The 23,961-nt window shown below is 45.9% G+C and overlaps 1 protein-coding gene across 3 annotated transcripts; it reads right to left on the reverse strand.

Annotated features, from left to right (window-relative positions):
- Positions 1-8,502: 8,502 nt before the first annotated feature.
- Positions 8,503-21,597, reverse strand: LOC140419634 (uncharacterized). Of its 3 annotated transcripts, none has more exons than XM_072503558.1 (2): positions 21,517-21,597; positions 8,503-17,978 (listed from the first exon to the last, which is right to left on the reverse strand). In XM_072503558.1, exon 2 carries the CDS (start codon positions 17,611-17,613, stop codon positions 16,654-16,656), a length of 960 nt encoding a protein of 319 aa, XP_072359659.1. In that variant the 5' UTR covers positions 17,614-17,978; positions 21,517-21,597; the 3' UTR covers positions 8,503-16,653. The 3 variants fall into 3 exon arrangements, with proteins under 3 accessions (XP_072359659.1, XP_072359660.1, XP_072359662.1); XM_072503559.1 differs by lacking the exon at positions 21,517-21,597 and adding an exon at positions 21,081-21,168; XM_072503561.1 differs by lacking the exon at positions 21,517-21,597 and adding an exon at positions 19,266-21,055.
- Positions 21,598-23,961: the final 2,364 nt, after the last annotated feature.

Genomic DNA, 23,961 nt, shown 5'->3' on the forward strand with positions numbered 1-23,961 from the left:
ACCTTCTTCTCTCCAACGAAAACAACCTCAAGTCCATCAGCCTTTCCTCATAAGATTTTCCCTCCATACCAGGCAACATCCTGGTAAATCTCCTCTGCACCCGCTCCAAAGCCTCCACGTCCTTCCTATAATGCGGTGACCAGAACTGTACGCAATACTCCAAATGCGGCCGTACCAGAGTTCTGTACAGCTGCAACATGACCTCCCGACTCCGGAACTCAATCCCTCTACCAATAAAGGCCATCACTCCATAGGCCTTCTTCACAACCCTATCAACCTGGGTGGCAACTTTCAGGGATCTATGTACATGGACACCTAGATCCCTCTGCTCATCCACACTTTCAAGAACTTTACCATTAGCCAAATATTCCGCATTCCTGTTATTCCTTCCAAAGTGAATCACCTCACACTTCTCTACATTAAACTCCATTTGCCACCTCTCAGCCCAGCTCTGCAGCTTATCTATATCATGACTGACAAAGAAAATAAATCGAGTCATTGGGTATTACAAGTTCTGTCGAGTTCATTTGAGATTGGCGACGTCAGTTTTTAAACGCAGTCAAATATCTTCACAGGTAGGAGATTAAAGAATGATAAGTTTATTATATTTGACCCTCTTTGTTCTGGGTATGAAACATTCCACAGCCTAAATCCCGTTCATGTTAATGAAAGGAGGGGTGACAGCAAGTCCACACTGAGCCTGGATGTCCTCATCTGTCTGAATGGCTTTTCCTGTTTCTCTACCACAAAGCCGATTTTCAAAACGGTGTTTTAGTTAAATCTCTGCTATTTCCTCTAATTCAGTTAGAGTATCGTTCGTGTCTGATTGTATGAGCACACATTACCATTAGATATGTTTCAGATGGTGATTAAAAATGTTCATCTACATCCATAAATCCATTAAATTCTGTTGTGGACTGAACAAACTGAGAATATCCAAACTGTGTCAAAATGGGATCATCTTTTTCTGATCTTTGCTTCTTCAATATTCACTACCTCCGACTTCTCTGAATGATGTTTGAGGCCGAGATGAGACCAAATATATATTTAATATATGGGATTCAGATGACATGCAGAAACAAACGCATGTTATCCAAACTTCCCTCAAACTAAGCGAGAACTATTCAATGTTCCTGCCCAGTTTTGAATGGAGGACCTTTTGCGGCGTTAGATGAACATGATAACCACTACACTACAGAAACAGGCGGCAGCGGAGCAGCCAATGGACCTGTGCTATGTTCAACTGCAGTGTCTTGCTGCAGCTTCTGATGGTTAGGCTGAGAGACCATGTCACTTATTACTCTCCCCTACCTTCCCCACATGTTTATTTCTAGCAACTTGTTTTCATTTTTTCCATCAATCTGTTTTTCCTCCACCAATGTCCCCCCTCCCACCCCCACCCCACCCCACTTGGACAATCTGCTCCCCGTTCCTAGTCTTCCTTTCACTCACTGCTTACTTTTATTCTGCTGTTGATATTCTAATCTCTTAAACGTGCCTCTCTCAGCACTGTTCTTAGCCTTTATTAACCATTTACATTCCCTTTTTCTTTCTGTCCAAGTCATTTTAGTCATTCTCCACCTATCGCTGGCCATCTATCCAGCTCCACTTCTCCACAAATCCCCTGCCTCCCCGCCCCCCCCCCCCACCCCGCCCCATCCACTGTCCACCCACAATAGTCTAAATCTGACCCTATTTCCAGTTCTCCAGCTTTGACAAAGAGTCAACCAGACTCAAAACATCAGCTGCCATCTCGCTCCACAGAGGCTGTCAGACCTGCTGAGATTGTCCAGTATTTTCTGTTTTTGTTTCCGATTGAAGCATCCGCAGTAAGGTGCTTTTATCTTACAATTAGACATGTTTGAGACAGTTATTATGTTCATCTGCATCTTTAAACACATTAAATTCTGTTGTGGTTGAACAAACTGCTGATATCAGAACTGTGTCAAAGCAGGAAAATCTTTATCATTTCATTGCTTCCTGAAAATGCAGCACTTCAGACTTACTGAATCAATTTTTGTGCCTGATGTGAGACTAAATCTCCTATTCCTCTCACATACGAGATGCAGTTAATATTCAGGGACAAATGTATGTGTGGAAAGTTTTCTCAGACTAAATGAGAAGCATTTAATGCTTCTGCCAGTTTCAAACCGGGGACCTTTCATATATTAGTTGACTGTGATAACCTACCTCTTTGCTACAGAGCTGGCAGCACAGGACCTAATGGACCTGTGCAATGTTCAACTGCACAGTCTTGCTGCAGCTGTCAATGGTTCAGCTGGGAGACCGTGTCACTGATTACAAGAAGACGTCTGTTCCTTTAAAACAGATGTCTCAACTTGTAAGACCGTAAGATATAGAACTTATATTGAACTTAAGCATTTGTTCAGCAAATATCTAACGGAACAATGCTCTCTGTTCAATCATTAATGCATCATTCTTATCTTCCTACAGAAACTTTCCACCAATTTTACTCAATACCTGTTTTGTTATTCAACTTTGAACCTCAGTATATTTATTTCTTATATATGACTTCATTTTGAATTGAATAACTCTCGAGGCGTCACTCTGAAATATACACCATTGAATTGCAAATGTGACTGACCAACAAAAGAAAGCGTGTCACTGGGTAATACAAATCCCATGAATCTTTGTTGAGATTAGACCACAGCCAGCTTTTAAACAACAAAAAACAAAAGAACAAAGAAATGTACAGCACAGGAACAGGCCCTTCGGCCCTCCAAGACCGTGCCGACCATGCTGCCCGACTAAACTACAATCTTCTACACTTCCTGGGTCCATATCCATCTATTCCCATCCTATTCATGTATTTGTCAAGATGCCCCTTAAATGTCCCTATCGTCCCTGCTTCCACCACCTCCTCCAGGTAGCGAGTTCCAGGCACCCACTACCCTCTATTTTAAAGAATTGCCTCGTACATCTACTCTAAACCTTGCCCCTCTCACCTTAAACCTATGCCCCCTAGCAATTGACCCCTCTACCCTGGGGAAAAGACTCTGACTATCCACTCTGTCTATGCCCCTCATAGTTTTATATACCTCTATCAGGTCTCCCCTCAACCTCCTTCGTTCCAGTGAGAACAAACCAAGTTTATTCAATCGCTCCTCATAGCTAATGCCCTCCATACCAGGCAACATTCTGGTAAATCTCTTCTGCACCCTCTCTAAAGCCTCCACATCCTTCTGGTAGTGTGGCGACCAGAATTGAACACTATACTCCAAGTGTGGCCGAACTAAGGTTCTATACAGCTGCAACATGACTTGCCAATTCTCATACTCAATGCCCCGTCCAATGAAGGCAAGCATGCCGTATGCCTTCTTGACTACCTTCTCCACCTGTGTTGCCCCTTTCTGTGACCTGTGGACCTGTACACCTAGATCTCTCTGACTTTCAATACTCTTGAGGGTTCTACCATTCACTGTGTATTCCCTACCTGCATTAGACCTTCCAAAATGCATTACCTCACATTTGTCCCGATTAAACTCCATCTGCCATCTCTCCGCCCAAGTCTCCAAACAATCTAAATCCTGCTGTCTCCTCTGACAGTCCTCATCGCTATCCGCAATTCCACTAACCTTTGTGATGTCTGCAAACTTACTAATCAGACCAGTTACATTTTCCTCCAAATCATTTATATATACTACAAACAGCAAAGGTCCCAGCACTGATCCCTGCGGAACACCACTGGTCACAGCCCTCCAATTAGAAAAGCATCCTTCCATTGCTACTCTCTGCCTTCTATGACCTAGCCAGTTCTGTATCCACCTTGCCAGCTCATCCCTGATCCCGTGTGACTTCACCTTTTGTACTAGTCTACCATGAGGGACCTTGTCAAAGGCCTTACTGAAGTCCATATAGACAACATCCACTGCCCTACCTGCATCAATCATCTTTTTTTTTTTTTTATAAATGTTTTATTGAAATTTTTTTCCCAAACAACAATTTTTCCCCTCTTACAAAGCAAACGCAACAATAACAATACAGAAATTTCAAACAATACACAAGTAACAAAACCCCTTTATCTTTGACCTAAACTAACCCCCCCCCCTCCCCCTGGGTTGCTGCTGCTGGTCATCTGTCTTCCCTCTAACGTTCCCCTAGGTAGTCGAGAAATGGCTGCCACCGCCTGGTGAACCCTTGAGCCTATCCTCTCAGGGCAAACTTTATCTGCTCCAGTTTAATGAACCCCGCCATATCATTTACTCAGGCCTCCAGTCCGGGGGGTTTCGCCTCCTTCCACATGAGTAGGATCCTGCGCCGGGCTACTAGGGACGCAAAGGCCACAACGTCGGCCTCTTTCGCCTCCTGCACTCCCGGCTCTTCCGCAACTCCAAATAGAGCTAACCCCCAGCCTGGTTTGACCCGGGCCTTCACCACCCGCGAAATCACTCCCGTCACTCCCTTCCAATACCCTTCCAGTGCCGGGCATGCCCAAAACATATGTGCGTGGTTTGCCGGGCTCCCGCCACACCTCCCACATTTGTCCTCCACTCCAAAGAACCTGCTCAATCTTGCTCCCGTTATGTGTGCTCTATGTAGCACCTTAAATTGAATCAGGCTAAGCCTGGCGCATGAGGAAGAGGAATTTACCCTGCTTAGGGCATCAGCCCACATACCCTCCTCTATCTCCTCCCCTAGTTCTTCTTCCCACTTTCCTTTTAGTTCGCCCACCGACTCCTCCCCCTCTTCCCTCATCTCTCGGTAAATCTCTGACACCTTGCCCTCTCCGACCCACACCCCTGAAAGCACCCTGTCCTGTATCCCCTGTGTCGGGAGCAACGGAAATTCCCTCACCTGTTGTCTAGTAAATGCCCTCACCTGCATATATCTCAAGAAATTTCCCCGGGGCAACTTATACTTTTCCTCCAATGCTCCCAAGCTCGCAAAAGTCCCATCTATAAATAAATCTCGCACCCTCCTAATTCCCAACTGGAACCAGCTCTGAAATCCTCCATCCATTCTTCCTGGGGCGAACCTATGGTTGTTCCTGATTGGGGACCCCACCAGGGCTCCCCGCACCCCTCTCTGTCGCCTCCACTGTCCCCAGATATTCAATGTTGCCGCCACCACCGGGTTCGTGGTAAACTTTTTAGGTGAGATCGGTAGTGCGTCAATCATCTTTGTGACCTCTTCGAAAAACTCTTATCAAGTTAGTGTGACACGCCCTCCCCTTCACAAAACCATGCTGCCTCTCACTAATACGTCCATTTGCTTCCAAATGGGAGTAGATCCTGTCTCGAAGAATTCTCTCCAGTAATTTCCCTACCACTGAAGTAAGGCTCACCGGCCTGTAGTTCCTTGGATTATCCTTGCTACCCTTCTTAAACAGAGGAACAACATTGGCTATTCTCCAGTCCTCCGGGACATCACCTGAAGACAGTGAGGATCCAAAGATTTCTGTCAAGGCCTCAGCAATTTCCTCTCCAGTCTCCTTCAGTATTCTGGGGTAGATCCCATCAGGCCCTGGGGACTTATCTACCTTAATATTTTTTAAGACGCCCAACACCTCATCTTTTTGGATCTCAATGTGACCCAGGCTATCGACACACCCTTCTCCAGACTCAACATCTACCAATTCCTTCTCTTTGGTGAATACTGATGCAAAGTATTCATTTAGTACCTCACCCATTTCCTCTGGCTCCACACAGAGATTCCCTTCACTATCCTTCAGTGGGCCAACCCTTTCGCTGGCTACCCTCTTGCTTTTTATGTACGTGTAAAAAGACTTGGGATTTTCCTTAACCCTATTTGCCAATGACTTTTCGTGACCCCTTCTAGCCCTCCTGACTCCTTGCTTAAGTTCCTTCCTACTTTACTTATATCCCACACAGGCTTTGTCTGTTCCCAGCCTTTTAGCCCTGACAAATGCCTCCTTTTTCTTTTTGACGAGGCCTACAATATCTCTCGTTCTCCAACGTTCCCGAAAATTGTCGTATTTATCCTTCTTCCTCACAGGAACATGCCGGTCCTGAATTCCTTTCAACTGACACTTGAAAGCCTCCCACATTTCAAATATTGATTTGCCCTCAAACATCCGCCCCCAATCTAGGTTCTTCAGTTCCCGCCTAATATTGTTATAATTAGCCTTCCCCAATTTAACACATTCACCCTAGGACCACTCTTATCCTTGTCCACCAGCACTTTAAAACGTACTGAATTGTGGTCACTGTTCCCGAAATGCTCCCCTACTGAAACTTCTACCACCTTTCCGCGCTCATTCCCCAATGCCAGGTCCAGTACCACCCCTTCCCTAGTTGGACTGTCTACATATTGTTTTAAGAAGCCCTCATGGATGCTCCTTACAAACCCTGCCCCGTCTAAGCCCCTGGCACTAAGTGAGTCCCAGTCAATATTGGGGAAGTTGAAGTCTCCCATCACCACAACCCTGTTGTTTTTAGTCTTTCCCAAAATCTGTCTACCTATCTGCTCCTCTATCTCCCGCTGGCTGTTGGGAGGCCTGTAGTAAACCCCCAACATTGTGACTGCACTCTTCTTATTCCTGATCTCTACCCATATAGCCTCACTGCCCGCTGAGGTGTCCTCCTGTAGTACAGCTGTGATATCCTCCCTAACCAGTAGCGCAACTCCGCCACCCCTTTTACATCCCCCTCTATCCTGCCTGAAACATCTAAATCCTGGAACGTTTAGCTGCCAATCCTGCCCTTCCCTCAACCAGGTCTCTGTAATGGCAACAACATCATAGTTCCAAGTGCTAATCCAAGCTCTAAGTTCATCTGCCTTACCTGTAGTACTTCTTGCATTAAAACATATGCACTTCAAGCCACCAGCCCCGCTGTGTTCAGCAACTTCTCCCTGTCTGCTCTGCCTCAGAGCCACACTGTCCCTATTCCCTAGTTCTCCCTGAATGCTCTCACCTTCTGACCTATTGCTCCCCTGCCCACCCCCCTGCCATACTAGTTTAAACCCTCCCGTGTGACACTAGCAAACCTCGCGGCCAGGATATTTATGCCTCTCCAGTTTCGATGCAACCCGTCCTTATACAAGTCACACCTGCCCCGGAAGAGCTCCCAGTGGTCCAGATAACAGAAACCCTCCCTCATACACCAGCTGTTTCACCACGTGTTTAGCTGCTCTATCTTCCTATTTCTAGCCTCACTGGCACATGGCACAGGGAGTAATCCCGAGATTACAACCCTAGAGGTCCTGTCTTTTAACTTTCTGCCTAGCTCCCTGAACTCCTGTTGCAGGACCTCATGCCCCTTCCTACCTATGTCGTTAGTACCAATATGTACAACAACCTCTGCCTGTTTGCCCTCCCCCTTCAGGATGCCCTCTACCCGTTCGGAGACATCCTGGACCCTGGCACCGGGGAGGCAACATATCATCCTGGAGTCTCTTTCACGTCCACAGAAGTGCCTATCTGTGCCCCTGACTGTATACAGAGTCCCCTATTACTATTACTCTTCTGTGCTTTGACCCTCCCTTCTGAACATCAGAGCCAGCCGCAGTGCCACTGCTCTGTAAAATATAGTTAAATGGAAGCGAATTGAGAATTATGTGTTGCTTATATTTGATCCCTCTGTGTTTTGGTGTGTAACTTTCTGCAGCCAGGGCAGCATGGTGGCGTAGTGGGTTAGCCCTGCTGCCTCACGGCGCCAAGGTCCCAGGTGCGATCACGGCTCTGGGTCACTGTCCGGTGGAGTTTGCACATTCTCCCCGTGTTTGCGTGGGTTTCACCCCCACAACCCAAAGAAGGGCTGGGTAGGTGGACTGGCCACGCTAAATTGCTCTTTAATTGGAAAAAATGAATTGGGTACTCTAAATTAAAAAAAAAACATTCTGAAGCCTAAATACCATTCATGTATAAGAAAGGAGGGGTGACAGCAAATCCGCTCTGAGCCTGGATTTCCTCATCTCCCTGAGTGGCTTTTCCTGTTTCTCTATCAGGAAGACCGAATTTTTCAGAAATGTGGTTCATTTTAATCTCGGCCATTTCCTCTAATTCAGTTACAGTATCGTTTGTGTCTGTCTATATGAGCACACATTACCATTAGGTATGTTTCGGATGGTGATTAAAATGTGAATCTGCGTCTACAAAGCCATTAAATTATTTTGTGAACTGAGCAAACTGCCAAGATCCGCACTTTGTTTTTTCATGTATGGAACGATCTGTCAGGACTGTACGCAGAACAATACTTTTCACTGTACCTCGGTACACGTGACAATAAATCAAATCCAATCAAAGACAGTTTCTTACTCGTCTTCAGATTGAACAATGAGCCGCCTTAAAAATTATTCATCCATGGGAGGTGGACATCACTGGCTGGGCCAGCATTTACTGCTCATTCCAATTGCCCTTGAACTGCGTGTCTTGTGAGGCTATTTCAAAGGGCACTTACAAATCAACCACAACATTGCTGTGGATCTGGAGTCACGTGTAGGCCAGGCCACATGACAGCAGATTTCCTGAAGGACACTAGTGAACCAGATGAGTTTTTACAACAATCAAGAATGTTATCATTAGACTTTTAAATCAATACTTTTATTAAATTTCAATTTCACCATCTGTCATCGCAGATTCGATCCCAGATCCCCAGAACATTAACCTGGGTCTCTGGATTACTCGCCCAGGAGCAATACCATTTCTCCAATGCCTAGCCCAGTGTTGGCAGAATATGATGTCTAGTGTTGTGTTCTGTGATCTTGTCTTGCAATGATTCTATAGAACTGCTGGTTACCTAGCCAGAACAATGATTTATTAATGTACACGTGGTAAGGTAACGATTAGAAAGCTATACAGACCAAGTTATCGCAGAGTTACATTAGACTCTCTTGGAACTACACTGATGTGCGACTGTCCTCGTTTATGCCTTACAATCTTCTGCTGGTAGATGGATATCACCTGACTGATGTCTGACGCCACCTGCTGGTGGGAGGTCACACTGCTGAGTAATAGTAATAATCTTCTATTGTCACAAGTATGAAGTTACTGTGAAAAGCCCCCAGTCGCCACATTCCGGCGCCTGTTCGGGTAAGCTGGTATGGGAAAGGAACCTGTGCTGCTGGCCTTGTTCTGCATTACAAACCAGCTGTCTAGCCCACGGAGCTAAACCAGTACATGTAACATTATATACAGGCTTATCATCACAACTCGTAACTTCTCAAAATTATGAGGTAATTTAGTTTTTCAACCAAATTCTGATAGCTCTGCAGTTTCTGGAAACATTTTAGTTGAGTGTTATTTTTTAAAATAAAGATCTAGTCTTTGCAATATAATTAACTAATACACCAATTCACTAATGATAATCAATGTTCACCACTGAATAATCATGAATGTAATTGTATTTTTGCCATGAAATCAATACATAATTAATATAGAAAAGGTACAGAAGGTGAAATGGCTGCAGGAAGCTACATGTGAGAGGTATAAAAGGGCTTCCTTGACCTTGTTACCAATGGCAATGAATACACTATGAAAATAACAATTTTAAAACTGAATATGATTCCACATGCGTACTTAGTTTCCTACATTACAACAGTGAATATATTTCAAAAGTACTCCATTGGCTTTAAAACACTTTAGGAGCTCCAGTGGAAATCAAGTTTTATAGAAATGTACATTTGTTCTAATTGTCCGCAAACTAGGATATCTTGCACTTGGTGACCTCACCAGAATCATTGATAAAGATTGAATCTTAATTTTGTGTAATAACCATGTCATTGACACCATTTTGAATACTCTGCGAAACCCCAAACCATAAGCACAACTATTTGTTCGAAAATACAGCGAGTTGTTGTGATTTGGAATACACTGTCTACAAATAGTGTTCGAGTCTCATTGGACTGTAACTTCAAAAAGATAATTTGATACATTCTGAAAAAGAAAAAATAGTCGAACTCTGGGATTAAATGGGTCGCTGTACAAAGAGCTGGTACGGGAAAAATGGGCCAAATAGATGCCTCTGTGCTCTGGGAGCACTTGTGTACATGTAAAGCGAGTGATAACAACCTGGAACCTCCTGCCTATGAGGGTAGGAGATGCAGAGACGACAGAAGGATTTCAATCGGAAATTGGACAGACACTGAGAGAAATAAACCTGCACAGATTTGGGGATAGAACGGGGCAATGGACTGACTGGATTGCTCCACAGGGAGCCGACACGGTCCCAAAGGGCAGAATGACATCATTCTCTACCATCCAGATGCTGTGATCTCAGGGGAGAAATTCAGCTGCTCCTGTCACTCTAACTGACTGGAGTCACTTATCCCTGGTGCCATTCTAGCACAATGGTTAGCACTGTTGCTCCAGATTCGATTCCCGGTTTGGATCACTGTCTGTGCTGGGACTGCACGTTCTCCCTGTGTCTGCGTGGGTTTCCTCCGGGTGCTCTGGTTTCCTCCCACAAGTCCCGAATGATATGCTTGTTAGGTGAATTGGGCATTCTGAATTCTCCCTGTGTACCCAAACAGCCGTCGGAGTGTAGCGACTAGTGGATTTTCGCAGTTACTTCATTGCAGTGTTAATGAAAGCCTACTTGTGACAATAATAAAGATTATTATTGTAAATGTCCTCTACACCCTCTCTAAGAACTTCACATCTTTCCTAAAGTGTGGGGCCCATATATAGGCTTCCATTCCAGAGGGATAGAATTGAAAAGCTCAGAGGAAACGTTCAACTTGTTTAGAACCAGGGTTAGACAACACTGGGAGCATTATAAACATTGGTGATTTCCATTTCGAAAAAGGAAATAGAGGCACTGGAGAAGGTGCAACAAAGATTCATAATATACAGAACTGAGAGCATTTAACACTCCGGAAAGGCTGGGACTGTTTTTTTATGGAAAAGAGAAGACTGACAGTGACACAAACCATGGCTAACCTCAGTCGGTTTGGGAATTTAACCTGTGCCGTTGGTGTCACTCAGCACAAACCAGCCATCCAGCCAACTGAGCTAACCATCCCCGTGTAAATCTGTAATAATTCCTTAAATATTAGTGATTGCCTGTCTCCCACCATACTATTTAATGTAGTTTCCCAGTGTACCTCAGACAACTTGCCCCTCATACTCTGATAGTTTTCTTCTGTGAGAAACACCAAGATAAATTAAAAAGAACCGTGTAACCACCATAGCCCATCTTCATGGCAATGTGGCATGAATTTTGGGGTTTCCAAAGAGAATGAAACATCTTAAAACCTCCAAACACCCTTTCGCTCTTTGATCCTAGTGAAATGTGCAACCAGATATTTGCAAGAAGGCTCAGAAAGAATCAGCCCACTGGAGACAAAATCGTGAGACCGGCCAGTCCAGCAGAAAGAAACCCTCTGACCATCCCCATTGACCAACAGAATGAACAAAATGCAGTCCTGGATGTAGTTGAGAACAGAAACAGTAACAGCAGAATCCAATCCCTGTAATCAGTTGTGAACCTGTCGGTGTCTCAGAAACTGCGATAAATTACAAAATCCCTTCACACATTGAGAGCAGGTGAACGGCCTCTCCCCAGTATGAACTCCCTGGTGTGACTGGAGATGGCATAATCGAGTGAATTGCGCAAATAGACGTTAACGGGAGTGAGATCATCGGGATTATGGAGACATGGCTGCAGGATGACCAGGGATGGGAACTGAATATATTCAGTATTTAGGAAAGACAGACAAAAAGGAAAAGGCAGTGGAGTGGCAGTGCTGGTTAACGAGGAAATTAATGCAATAGTGAGGAAGGATATTAGCTCCGACAACGTGGAATCTGTATGGGTAGAGCTGAGAAACACCAAGGGGCAAAATAATTAGTGGGCATCGTACACAGACCCCAAACTGCAGTGGTGATGTTGGGAATGGCATAAAACAGGAAATTAGGCTGATTGTATAACAGGGGACAAAGAAATGGGTGAGCAAGGAAATACATAATTTGCTTCTTTCTTCACAAATCAGATGCTAGAAATGTTAGGGAACGCAGGATTTAGTGAGAGGGAGGAACTGAAAGAGATCAATATTAAGAGAGAAATAGTGTTGGGGAAATTGATGGATTGAAGGCTGATAAATCCCCAGGGCCTGATAATCTGCAACCCAAAGTACTTAAAGAAGTGGCTCCAGAAATAGTGGATGCATTGGTGGTCATCTTCCAGGATTCTACAGACTCTGGAACAGTTCCTGCAGGTTGGAGGGTGGCTTATGTAATTCCACTGTTTAAAATGAGAGAGAAAACAGGGAATTATAGATCAGTAAGCCTGACATCGGCAGTGGGGAAAATTCTAGAATCCATTCTCATAGATTTTATAGCATAGCACTTAGAAACCAGTGGCAGGATCGGACAGAGTCAGCATGGATTGATGAAGGGGAAATCATGCTTGACAAATCGACTGGAATTCTTCGAGGGTGTACCTGGTAGAGTTGATGAGGGGGAGCCAGTGTATGTGGTATATTTGGGCTTTCAGATGGCTTTTGACCAAAGTCCCACATAAGATATTGGTGTGTAAAATTAAAGGACATGGGATTAGGGGTAGTGTGTTGAGATAGATAGAAAACTGGTTGGCAGACAGGAAACAAAGAGTAGGAATTAATGGGTCATTTTCAAGTTGGTAGGCAGTGACTATTGGGGTACCGCAGGGATCGGTGAGAGGACCCCAGATATTCACAAGATACATTAATGATGTTTTAAAAAATTTAAAGTACCCAATTCCTTTTTTCCAATTGAGGGGCAATTTAGCGTGGCCAATTCACCTACCCTGGGTTATGGGGGTGAGACCCACGGAGACACTTGTATCCACACGGACAGTGATCCAGGCAGGATTGAACCCTGGTCCTCAGCACAGTGAGGCAGCAGTGCTAACCACTGCACTACCTTATATATTAACGATTTAGATGAGGGAACAAAATGCAATATCTCCAAATTTGGAGATGACACCACTTTGCGTGTGGGGGCGGGGTGAGCTCTGAGGAGGATGCAGAGATCCTTCAGTGTGATTTGGGCAAGTTGAGTGAGTGGGCAAATGAATGGCAGATGCAATATAATTTGTAGAAATGCAAGGTTGTCCACTTTGATACCAAAAGCAAGAAGGCAGACTATTGTCTGAATGGCCATAGATTAGGAGAGGGGAATCTGCTACGAGACCTGGGCATCCTCGTACACCAGTCACTGAAGGAAAGCATGCAGCTACAGCAGGCGGTAAGGAAGGCAAATGCTATGCTAGCCTTCATTGCGAGCGGATTAGAGTACAGGAGCAGGAATATCTTGCTGTCATTATGCAGGGCCTTGGCAAGGCCATATCTGGAATATTGTGTGCAGTTTTGGTCTCCTTATCTGAGGAAGGATGTTCTTGCTCTGGAGGGAGTGCAGCAAAGGTTTACGAGACTGCTTCCTGGGATGGTGGGACTGACGTATGTGATTGAATCAGTTAGGATTGTATTTGCTGGAGTTCAGAAGAATGGGGGATCTCATAGAAATATATAATATTGTAAGGGGACTGGACAGGGTAGATGCAAGAAAGGTTATCCCGATGGTGGGAGTGTACAGAACCAGAGGCCGCAGTCTGAGGATACGGGGTAGACCATTTAGACAGAGATGAGGAGAAATGTCTTCAAACAGAGTGGTGAGCCTGTGGAATTTTTTACCACTGGAAATAGTAAGCATTATATGCTTTCAAGAAGCAGTTAGATATAACACTGAGAGCAAAGGGGAACAAAGGGTAGCATGGTAGCACAGTGGTTTCACAGCATCAGGATCGCAGGTTTAATTCCCGGCTGGGTCACTGTCTGTGTGGAGTCTGCACTTTCTCCCCGTTTCTGCGTGGGTTTCCTCCGGGTGCTCCGGTTTCCTCCGGCCAGTCCCGAGCGACGTGCTGTTAGGTAATTTGGACATTCTGAATTCTCCCTCTATGTACCCGAGCAGGCGCCGGAATGTGGCTTTTCACAGTAACTTCATTTCAATGTAAGAGTACTTGTGACAAGAAAGATTATTAATTAAGGATATGGAGGGAAAAGCGGGATTAGGCTATGGATGATAAGCAATGATCATAATGAATGGCGGAGCAGGCGCAAAGAGCGAAATGGCCTCTTCCTGCTCCTATTTTCGATGTAATCCCTTCCCACACTAAGAGCAGATGAATGGCCTTTCCCCAGTGTGAACTCGCTGGTGTGTCTGCAGACTGGATAACTGTGTGAATCTATTCCCACAGAGGGAGCAGGTGAATGGCTTCTCCCCAGTGTGAACTCGCTGATGTCTCTGCAGGATGGATGAATCAATAAATCCCTCCCCACGCTGAGAGCAGGTGAACAGCCTCTCCCCAGTGGAATTCGTTGGTGTGTCTGCAGGCTGGATAAATCACTGAATGCGTTCCCACACTGAGAGCAGGTGAATGGCTTCTCCCCAGTGTGAACTCGGTGTGTTTGCAGACTAGATGACTGAGTGAATCCCTTCCCACACCGAGAGCAGGTGAATGGCCTCTCCTCAGTGTGAACTTGCTGATGTCTCTGCAGGGTGAATGAATCCCTTCCCACACAGAGCAGGCGAATGGCCTCTCTCCAGTGTGAACTCGCTGGTGTTTCCGCAGGGTGGATGAATCAATAAATCCCTTCTCACACTGAGAACAGGTGAATGGTCTCTCCAGAGTGTGAACTCGCTGGTGTGACTGCAGGTTGGATAAAGTATGGAATCCCTTCCCACACTGAGAGGTGAATGGCCTGTCCCCAGTGTGAACTCGCTGATGTACCTGCAGGTGAGATAACCGAGTGAATCCCTGCCCACACGGAGTGCAGGTGAATGACCTCTCCCCAGTGTGACTGCGTCGATGAGTTTCCAGCTTAGATGGGAATCTGTATCCCTTCCCACAGTCCTCACATTTCCACGGTTTCTCCATGTTTTGCATCTCATCATGTCTCTCCAGATTGGACAATCAGTGGAAGCCTTGTCTACACACAGAACATGTGTCTCTCCTCACTGTGAATGGCGTGATGGTTTTTCAGGCTGTGTAATAGTTGCAGCTCTTTTCAGTCAGTTCACTGGAACACTCTCACTCGAGTGTGTGTTGTGTGGGTCTCGGTGCTTTTCCAGTCACACTCCTGTGTAAAATCTTTTGAAGCCGACAGATCAGACAAACATTTCTCCTTCTCATCGATGATATTCAGAGCCCGATGATATTCAGATCAGAAGGAATCGTTTGAGTTTGTCATGAGCTTGATGTCATGTTTGAGACTTCCGTCTGCAATTCCTCCTCTTCCAATATCCTTTAAAAGAATTTATAAAAATTATCATTGTTGGTACAGGATAGAAATTCGGAGCAGACTATTCACCTATCCTGGGTTATGGGGGCGAGACCCACGGAGACACTTGTATCCACACGGACAGTGACCCAGGCAGGATTGAACCCTGGTCCTCAGCACAGTGAGGCAGCAGTGCAAACCACTGCACCACCTTATATATTAACGATTTAGATGAGGGAACAAAATGCAACATCTCCAAATTTGCAGATGACTTTGCGTGTGGGGGCGGGGTGAGCTCGGAGGAGGATGCAGAGATCCTTCAGTGTGATTTGGACAAGTTGAGTGAGTGGGCAAATGAATGGCAGATGCAGTTTAATTTGTAGAAATGCAAGGTTGTCCACTTTGATACCAAAAACAAGAAGGCAGACTATTATCTGAACGGCCATAGATTAGGAGAGGGGAATGTGCTACGAGACCTGGGTATCCTCGTACACCAGTCACTGAAGGAAAGCATGCAGCTACAGCAGGCGATAAAGATGGCAAATGGTACGCTAGCCTTCATTGCGAGCGGATTAGAGTACAGGAGCAGGTATATCTTGCTGTCATTATACATTATACTTGGCGAGGCCGTACCTGGAATATTGTGTGCAGTTTTGGTCTCCTTATCTGAGGAAGCATGTTCTTGCTCTAGAGGGAGTGCAGCGAAGGTTTACCAGACTGATTCCTGGGATGGTGGGACTGTCTTATGAGAGATTGAATCAGTTAGGTTTGTATTCGCTGGAGTTCAGAAGAATGGGGGATCTCATAGAAATCTATAATATTGTAAGGGGACTGGACAGGGTAGATGCAAGAAAGGTTATCCCGATGGTGGGAGTGTACAGAACCAGAGGCCGCAGTCTGAGGATACGGGGTAGACCATTTAGACAGAGATGAGGAGAAATGTCTTCAAACAGAGTGGGGAGCCTGTGGAATTTCTTACCACTGGAAATAGTAAGCATTATATGCTTTCAAGAAGCAGTTAGATATAACACTGAGCGCGAAGGGGATCAAAGGGCAGCATGGTAGCACAGTGGTTAGCACTGTGGTTTCACAGAACCAGGATCCCAGTTTCGATTCCCGTCTGGGTCACTGTCTGTGCAGAGTCTGCACTTTCCCCCCCCCCGTTTCCGCGTGGGTTTCCTCCGGGTGCTCCGGTTTCCTCCGACCAGTCCCGAGCGACGTGCTGTTAGGCAAGTAGGACATTCTGAATTCTCCCTCTGTGTACCCGAACAGGCGCCGGAATGTGGCTTTTCACAGTAACTTCATTTCAATGTAAGAGTACTCGTGACAAGAAAGATTATTAATTAAGGATATGGAGGGGAAAGCGGGATTAGGCTATGGATGATAAGCAATGATCATAATGAATGGCGGAGCAGGCGCAAAGAGCCAAATGGCCTCTTCCTGCTCCTATTTTCGATGTAATCCCTTCCCACACTAAGAGCAGGTGAATGGCCTCTCCCCAGTGTGAACTCGCTGGTGTGTCTGCAGACTGGATAACTGTGTGAATCCATTCCCACAGAGGGAGCAGGTGAATGGCTTCTCCCCAGTGTGAACTTGCTGATGTCTCTGCAGCATGGATGAATCAATAAATCCCTTCCCACACTGAGAGCAGGTGAACGGCCTCTCCCCTGTGTGAATTCGCTGGTGTGTCTGCAGACTGGATAAATCACTGAATCTCTCCCCACACTGAGAGCAGGTGAACAGTTTCTCCCCAGTGTGAACTCGCTGATGGTTCCTTAGGTTGGATGAAGCTCGGAATCTCTGCCCACACTGAGAGCAGGTGAATGGCTTCTCCCCAGTGTGAACTCGCTGGTGTGTTCGCAGACTGGATGACTGAGTGAATCCCTTCCCACACTGAGAGCAGGTGAACGGGCGCTCACCAGTGTGAACTCGCTGATGGATCCGCAGGTTGGGTAAATCACGGAATCCCTTCCCACACTGAGAGCAGATGAATGGTCTCTCCCCAGTGTGAATTCGCTGGTGTGACCGCAGGATGGATAACTGAGTAAATCCTTTCCCACACTGAGAGCAGGTGAACGGTCTCTCCCCAGTGTGAACGCGCTGATGTCTCCGCAGGGTGGATAAATCACTGAATCCCTTCCCACACTGAGAGCAGGTGAATGGCCTCTCCCCAGTGTGAACTCGCTGGTGTGACTGCAGGTTGGATAAAGTATGGAATCCCTTCCCACACTGAGAGCAGGTGAACGGCCTCTCCCCAGTGTGAAGTTGCTGATGTTTCCGAACGTTGGATAAAGCACAGAATCTCTGCCCACACTGAGAGCAGGTGAACGGCCTCTCCCCAGTGTGACTGCGTCGATGCGTTTCCAGCTCAGATGGGAATCTGTATCCCTTCCCACAGTCCCCACATTTCCACGGTTTCTCCATGTTTTGCATCTCCTCGTGTGTCTCCAGATTGGACAATCAGCAGACGCCTTGTCTACACACAGAACATGTGCACTGTCTCTCCTCACTGTGAATGGTGTGATGTTCTTTCAGGCTGCGTAATAGTTGAAGCTCTCTTCACAATCAGTTCACTGGAACACTCTCACTCGGGTGTGTGTTGTGTGGGTCTCGGTGCTTTTCCAGTCACACTCACGTTTAAAATCTTTTGAAGTCGACAGATCGGACAATCCTTTCCCCTTCTCGCCGATGATATTCAGAGCCTGATGATATTCAGATCAGAAGGAATCATTTGAGTTTGTCATGAGTTTGATGTGATGTTTGATATTTCTGTCTGCAATTCTTCGTCTTCCAATATCCTTTAAAAACAATTTATAAAAGTTATCAATGTTGGTACAGGATTGAAATTCGGAGCAGACAATTCGAGTTTCTATGGAACATTATTTCCTCTCGTGTTCGAGCTTCTGGGTCATAACATAGAACATACAGTGCAGAAGGCCATTCGGCCCATCGTGTCTGCACCGACTCACTTAAGCCCTCACTTCCATCTCAATAACCCCTCCTAACCTTTTTGGACATTAAGGGCAATTTAGCATGGCCAATCCACCTAACCTGCACGTCTTTGGACAGTGGGAGGAAACCGGAGCACCTGGAGGAAACCCACGCAGACACGGGGAGAACGTGCAGACTCCGCACAGACAGTGACCCAGCGGGTAATCGAACCTGGGACCCTGGCACTGTGAAGCCACAGTGCTATCCACTTGTGCTACCGTGCTGCCCGTTGCTGTAGAATAACAGAGGGCAGCACGGTAGCATTGTGGATAGCACAATTGCTTCACAGCTCCAGGGTCCCAGGTTCGATTCCCCGCTGGGTCACTGTCTGTGCGGAGTCTGCACATCCTCCCTGTGTGTACGTGGGTTTCCTCTGGATGCTCCGGTTTCCTCCCACAGTCCAAAGATGTGCAGGTTAGGTGGATTGGCCATGATAAATTGCCCTTGGTGTCCAAAATTGCCCTTAGTGTTGGGTGGGGTTACTGGGTTATGGGGATAGGGTGGAGATGTTGACCTTGGGTAGGGTGCTCTTTCCAAGAGCCGGTGCAGACTCGATGGGCCGAATGGTCTCCTTCTGCACTGTAAATTCTATGAAAGGAGGCAAGAGCTCTGCTTCTCCACAAACACCTTTGTTTCTTTGATCCCACTTCACACACAAATCTCTATGAACAAATAGTGCCACCTGTAACCCCTTTATGTATCAGTGGCTTCTATTGGATAATTGACATCAAATTAGTATTTAATTGGAAAGTCTGTTAACCCATTCCTAACATCTTGTTCGCCAAAGTCTGTAAATCTCCTTCGCACACAATCTCCCTCCATTCTCACTCTGCTGTATGTAATATTCACCCTCCCAATTCTCTTGAAGGTGCTGGTTCATGTTGATAGACACATCCAAGCTCAAGTCACTGCATCCTGACCAGGACACAGAGATTATAATAGGAGCAAGAATAGGTCATTCGGCCCACCGAGTCTGCTCAACCATTCAATGAGATCCTTGGCCGATCTACCTCAGCACCATTTTCCCACACGATCCCCATATCTTTTGATATCTTCAATATCTACAAACCTATCAATATTTGTCTTGAACATACCTGATGACTGAGGCTGCGCATTCCTCTGGGGTAGAGAATTCCAAAGCTTCACCACATCCTCGAGTGAAGAAATCCCAAATTTCGAGTGACCAATTATTTTTTTCCAATTAATGTGCAATTTAGCGTGGCCAATCCACCTACCCTGCACATCTTTGGGTTGTGGATGTGAGACGTACGCAAACACGGTAAGAATGTGCAAACTCCACACGGACAGTGACCCAGGGCTGGGATCGAACACGGGTCCTTGGCGCCGTGAGGCAGCAATGCTAACCATGGTGCGAGCAGAGACCAATCTTTTTGTCAGACAAATAAATGCATCAACCTGTTAAGGAGATGGGTGGGAGGAGTTGGAAACACTTTGTGGAGCCGCGAACCTACATGGAAATATTTATTTCTCATAATAAGTTTTGGCTCAAATCATCAATCTGATCTCTGGCAAGGAAGGAATCCCTGGCAGATGGGAGGGGAGGATTCACAAACACCCGCTGGAGGCCCCAAACCCCCATAAGACCCATTGGTTTTATTGTCAGTCTGCAGACAGGAGCTGGAGAACAGAATCCAGGCAGAGGAGAGGGAGGGAGAAAACTGGGAGTGGAGGAAAAAAATGGTGCAGATGGTGAGATGGGTTTGACTTTCAGCCCAGGGAAGAGGGAGAATATGTGGGATGGGGAAAAACGTTCCAGAGAAACAAGAATTGTTTGTTCAGAATTTCTATACTGGATTGACAGTGATGGCATTTGTTTATTTTTAATTAAAAAATTTAAGATTACCCAATTTTCTTTCTCCCAATTGAGGCGTAATTTTTGCAAGGCCAATTCACCGACCCTGCACATCTTTTTGGATTGCGGGGGTGAGTCTCACACAGACACGGGGAGAATGCACAAACTCCATATGGACAGTGACCCGGGGACAGGATCAAACCCGGATCCTCGGCTAACCACTGAGCCACCGTTCCTGCCCCTAGTGATGACTTTTGTAAACTTCTTTTACAGGATATTACAAGGGGAGGATTTACAGATGGAAACTCAAATCAAACTTCACATCAAGATTTAACAGAGTCACTTCATTCATCAGGACCTGAATATCATTGGCCTGTGAATGTGGAAGAAGAAATGTTTGTCTGTAGGAAAAGATTTTCTTCTGAAGAAAATAAATTTAGATTACCCAATTTATTTTTCCAATTAAGGGGCAATTTTAGCGTGGCCAATCCACCTACCCTGAACATCTTTGGGTTGTGGAGGTGAGACACACGCAGACACGGGAAGATTGTGCAAACTCCACACAGACAGTGACCCGGGGCCGGCATCGATACCAGATCCCCAGCGCCATAGGCAACAGTGCTAACCACTGCGCTACCCTGCCACCCCTAGGGTTGTGTTTCTGACATGGGTCTCATTGTGACTGAACAGAGCCACACATGTGGTCAGGTATCCGTTGAGTTAGTGGGAACCATGGAGCAGAATTTGCTTGTTTCTTTCCTTCTCTGTTGCTACTCCGATCAGCAATTAGATATTTGGGTCTGTGAAAACCGGGGCGGTCAAGTTCCAAGACAAAGGGTATTGCAGTTTGCTGGCCAGGTTGTCTCCATTCTGAGCAATGTGGAATAAGCTTCTCCCAATAATTGAAAATATTGCCCCCAACAAACATGGCGGCCGCACATGCGCTCTCCTGCTCATTGTCCCGAGTAAAGATGGCGGTCGTTATTCCGAACTGATCACTGGACCCTCTCAGTCCCGCTCCGTGAAATGGGATAACTAGGAAGTAGTTTTTCCGTAATGGGCTTGCACAACAAGTTTAAAAAACTTTCACACCCACCAGCCAGACCTATCGCTCCCTGCGTTGCACAATATTCCTCTTACGCTTTGTGGATCCGAGATAAAATCTCTCCATCGCCATTACCCGCACTGCGCATGCTTTATTCGAAGACCCACCCACCCTCATTCACTACGATTGGTTGGAGGATCATCCGCTCCCGCTCGGTCCTCCAGAAACCGCCCCCTCTTCCTATTCAGCCGGAGCTGCCGTCAATCACTCCCCGGGCATTGTGTTGTGGGCATGCGCAGTGCGGCTTATGTCCAGGGACAGAGCGCCCTGCCCCACACTACGTCTACTCGGGCCTGTGTCGGGGAAAAGCCCGAGCAGCTTTCACCGGTTCAGCTGCTGTATCCGGGCTTCGCATTCTGGGCTTGGACGGGGTTTTTATGAAGCCACCGAACACATGCGCCGGCTCCATCCCTCCCTCATGACTTACCCGATATCAGATCGACTGAGAATTTCCAAACAACCGCCTCAACAGGAGCTACTCCAGGCACTGCGCATACTCCAAATCGTCATGTCCGGGGAGTGATTGACGGCAGCTCCGGGCCAATTGGAATAGGGGGCGGGAGTGGAGGACCGAGCGGGAAGGGCTGGTCCTCCAATCAATCGGAGTGAATGAGGGGCGGGGCTGAGCCCGGATCTCCCTCATTGGCTGAAAGTCTGCATCATTTTGAAAACTGATTTGTCTCAACTCCAGAAGAAAACTGGACCTTTCTGTTTGTGGCTTTAAACAGGTTCTTCATGTTGTTGCAGGAAAGTGAGGTCTGTCGAATGTTAGGTTTTACACAGCACACAGTCAGCCTGCAGTTTTGCGCTGGGTAAAGAATCTGCAAACAAGGCAAGAGAATAAACAATTAATGGTAGGACCCTAGAGGATCAGAGGGACCTTGGCGGGCATATCCATAGGTCCCTGAAGACAGGAGGCCAGATAGATAGGGTGATTAAAAAGGAATATGGAATACTTGCCTTTATTAACTAAGGCATAGAATATAGGAGCAGGGAGGTTATAATGGAGCTGTATAAAATGCTGGTTAGACCACAGCTGGAGTAGTGTGCGGAGTTCTGGAAGGAAGTGATTGCACTTGAGAGGATGCAGAGTAGATTCACCAGGATGTCCTGGGCTGGAGTATTTCAGCTAACAAGAGAGACTGGATCGGCTGGGATTGTTTTCCTTTGAGCAGAGATGGTTGAGAGGGACCTGATTGAGGTATAAAATTATTCAGTGAATTAGGGGTGAATAGGAAGGAACCTTTCCCCTGAGTGGAAGAGTCAATAACCAGTGGGCATAGGAGGAAACTTTCCCCTTACCGGAGGTGTCAATAAGCAGGGGCATAGATTTTGGGTAATGGCAGGAGGTTTATAGGAGATGCAAAGAAAAACTTTTTTCACCTAGAGGGTCGTGGGAATCTGGAACTCACTGTCTGAAAGTGTGGTAGAGAATGTAAACTTCACAACATTTAAGAAGGATTTAGATGAACATTTCAAATGCCGTTGCATGGAAGGCTACGGACTAAGTGCTGGAAAATGGGATTAGAGTAAATAGGTGCTTGATGGCTGGTGGAGACCCGATGGGTCAAAGTGCCTCTTTCACTCCTGGAAAAACTCTGGCTCTAATCGTACCATTCAAATCAATGGAATTCTCAGGATCCACATTGGGGAGGAAGGTTTCTTACACCTAATGATAAGCAGCACTCGCACAAGCAGCAAAACACATAACTTTGGTCAGACAAGATTTTCCCATTTGAAATCCATATTGACTATTCATTGTTATGTTTACCTTTTCCAGATTTTAAAAGTTCCCTCCTTTACTCAGAATTCGATTATTTACCAATGTGAAGCTAATTGTTTCATAATTTCCTGGGCATGTTCTGGCCACCATTTTAAATATAGAAATTACATTACTGAGCAGCCAGTCTTTTAGAACTGATCCTTTTTAATGAATTATTAAATATGAGCAGTAATGTCTCTCCCTGCGAACCTTTTAAAATACGTGGATGTAATCCATTTGGATCAGGGGTTATATCCCCTTTGAGTTTGATTAGTGTAATCAATAATCACCTCATCATTCAATGTCCTGTTGACCTGTTCTATCTCCCTGGGAAACAATGATGCAAAGTAATGATTTAATATTTCTGTTATTTCTGTATCGTTCCTAGAGGTATTATCCTGTCTGAACCTTAATGCTCCCTAATGCGGAATGGTCCCAGGATAGATTCCCGGCTTGGGTCACTGTCTGTGCGGAGTTTGCACGTTCTCCCTGTGTCTGTGTGGGTTTCCTCTGGGTGGCTCCGGTTTCCTACCACAAGCCCCGAAAGACGTGCTGTGAGGCAATTTGGACATTCTGAATTCTCCCTCAGTGTACCCGAACAGGCGCCAAAATGTGGCGACGAGGGGCATTTCACAGTAACTTCATTGCAGTGTTAATGTAAGCCTCTATGTGACAAGAAGGATTATTATTATTTACTTTCCTCCTAACATTAACTGGCTGCAGTTTAATCTTCAAGATATATGTTGTTTTTTGTGATGGCAGGGTCCCTTTTTAAAAGCCATCATCTGTGATCTTATCCTTCGATTTAAGAACTCCCAAAGAAACTGGTGAACAATAAAATTATGAATTTTTACTTCAGTCCTAAATTGTTTTTGTAAAAAAACTCTGCAATTCCACTGATTAACATCTCCAATTAGAAAATGCTGATCAATCCTCACTGACAATCCTTACTGACAGTGACACCTCCATCACGAAAGTAAATTATCAAAGAAAATATAACAGGTCAATATTTTATAAATGTCAAATGTCTCGCAGGAAGGAATCCACCTAACCTGCACATCTTTGGACTGTGGGAGGAAACCGGAGCACCCGAAGGAAACCCGCGCACAC

The sequence above is a fragment of the Scyliorhinus torazame genome, chromosome 5 (genome assembly GCF_047496885.1).
Source record: "Scyliorhinus torazame isolate Kashiwa2021f chromosome 5, sScyTor2.1, whole genome shotgun sequence".
Taxonomy (NCBI): domain Eukaryota; kingdom Metazoa; phylum Chordata; class Chondrichthyes; order Carcharhiniformes; family Scyliorhinidae; genus Scyliorhinus; species Scyliorhinus torazame.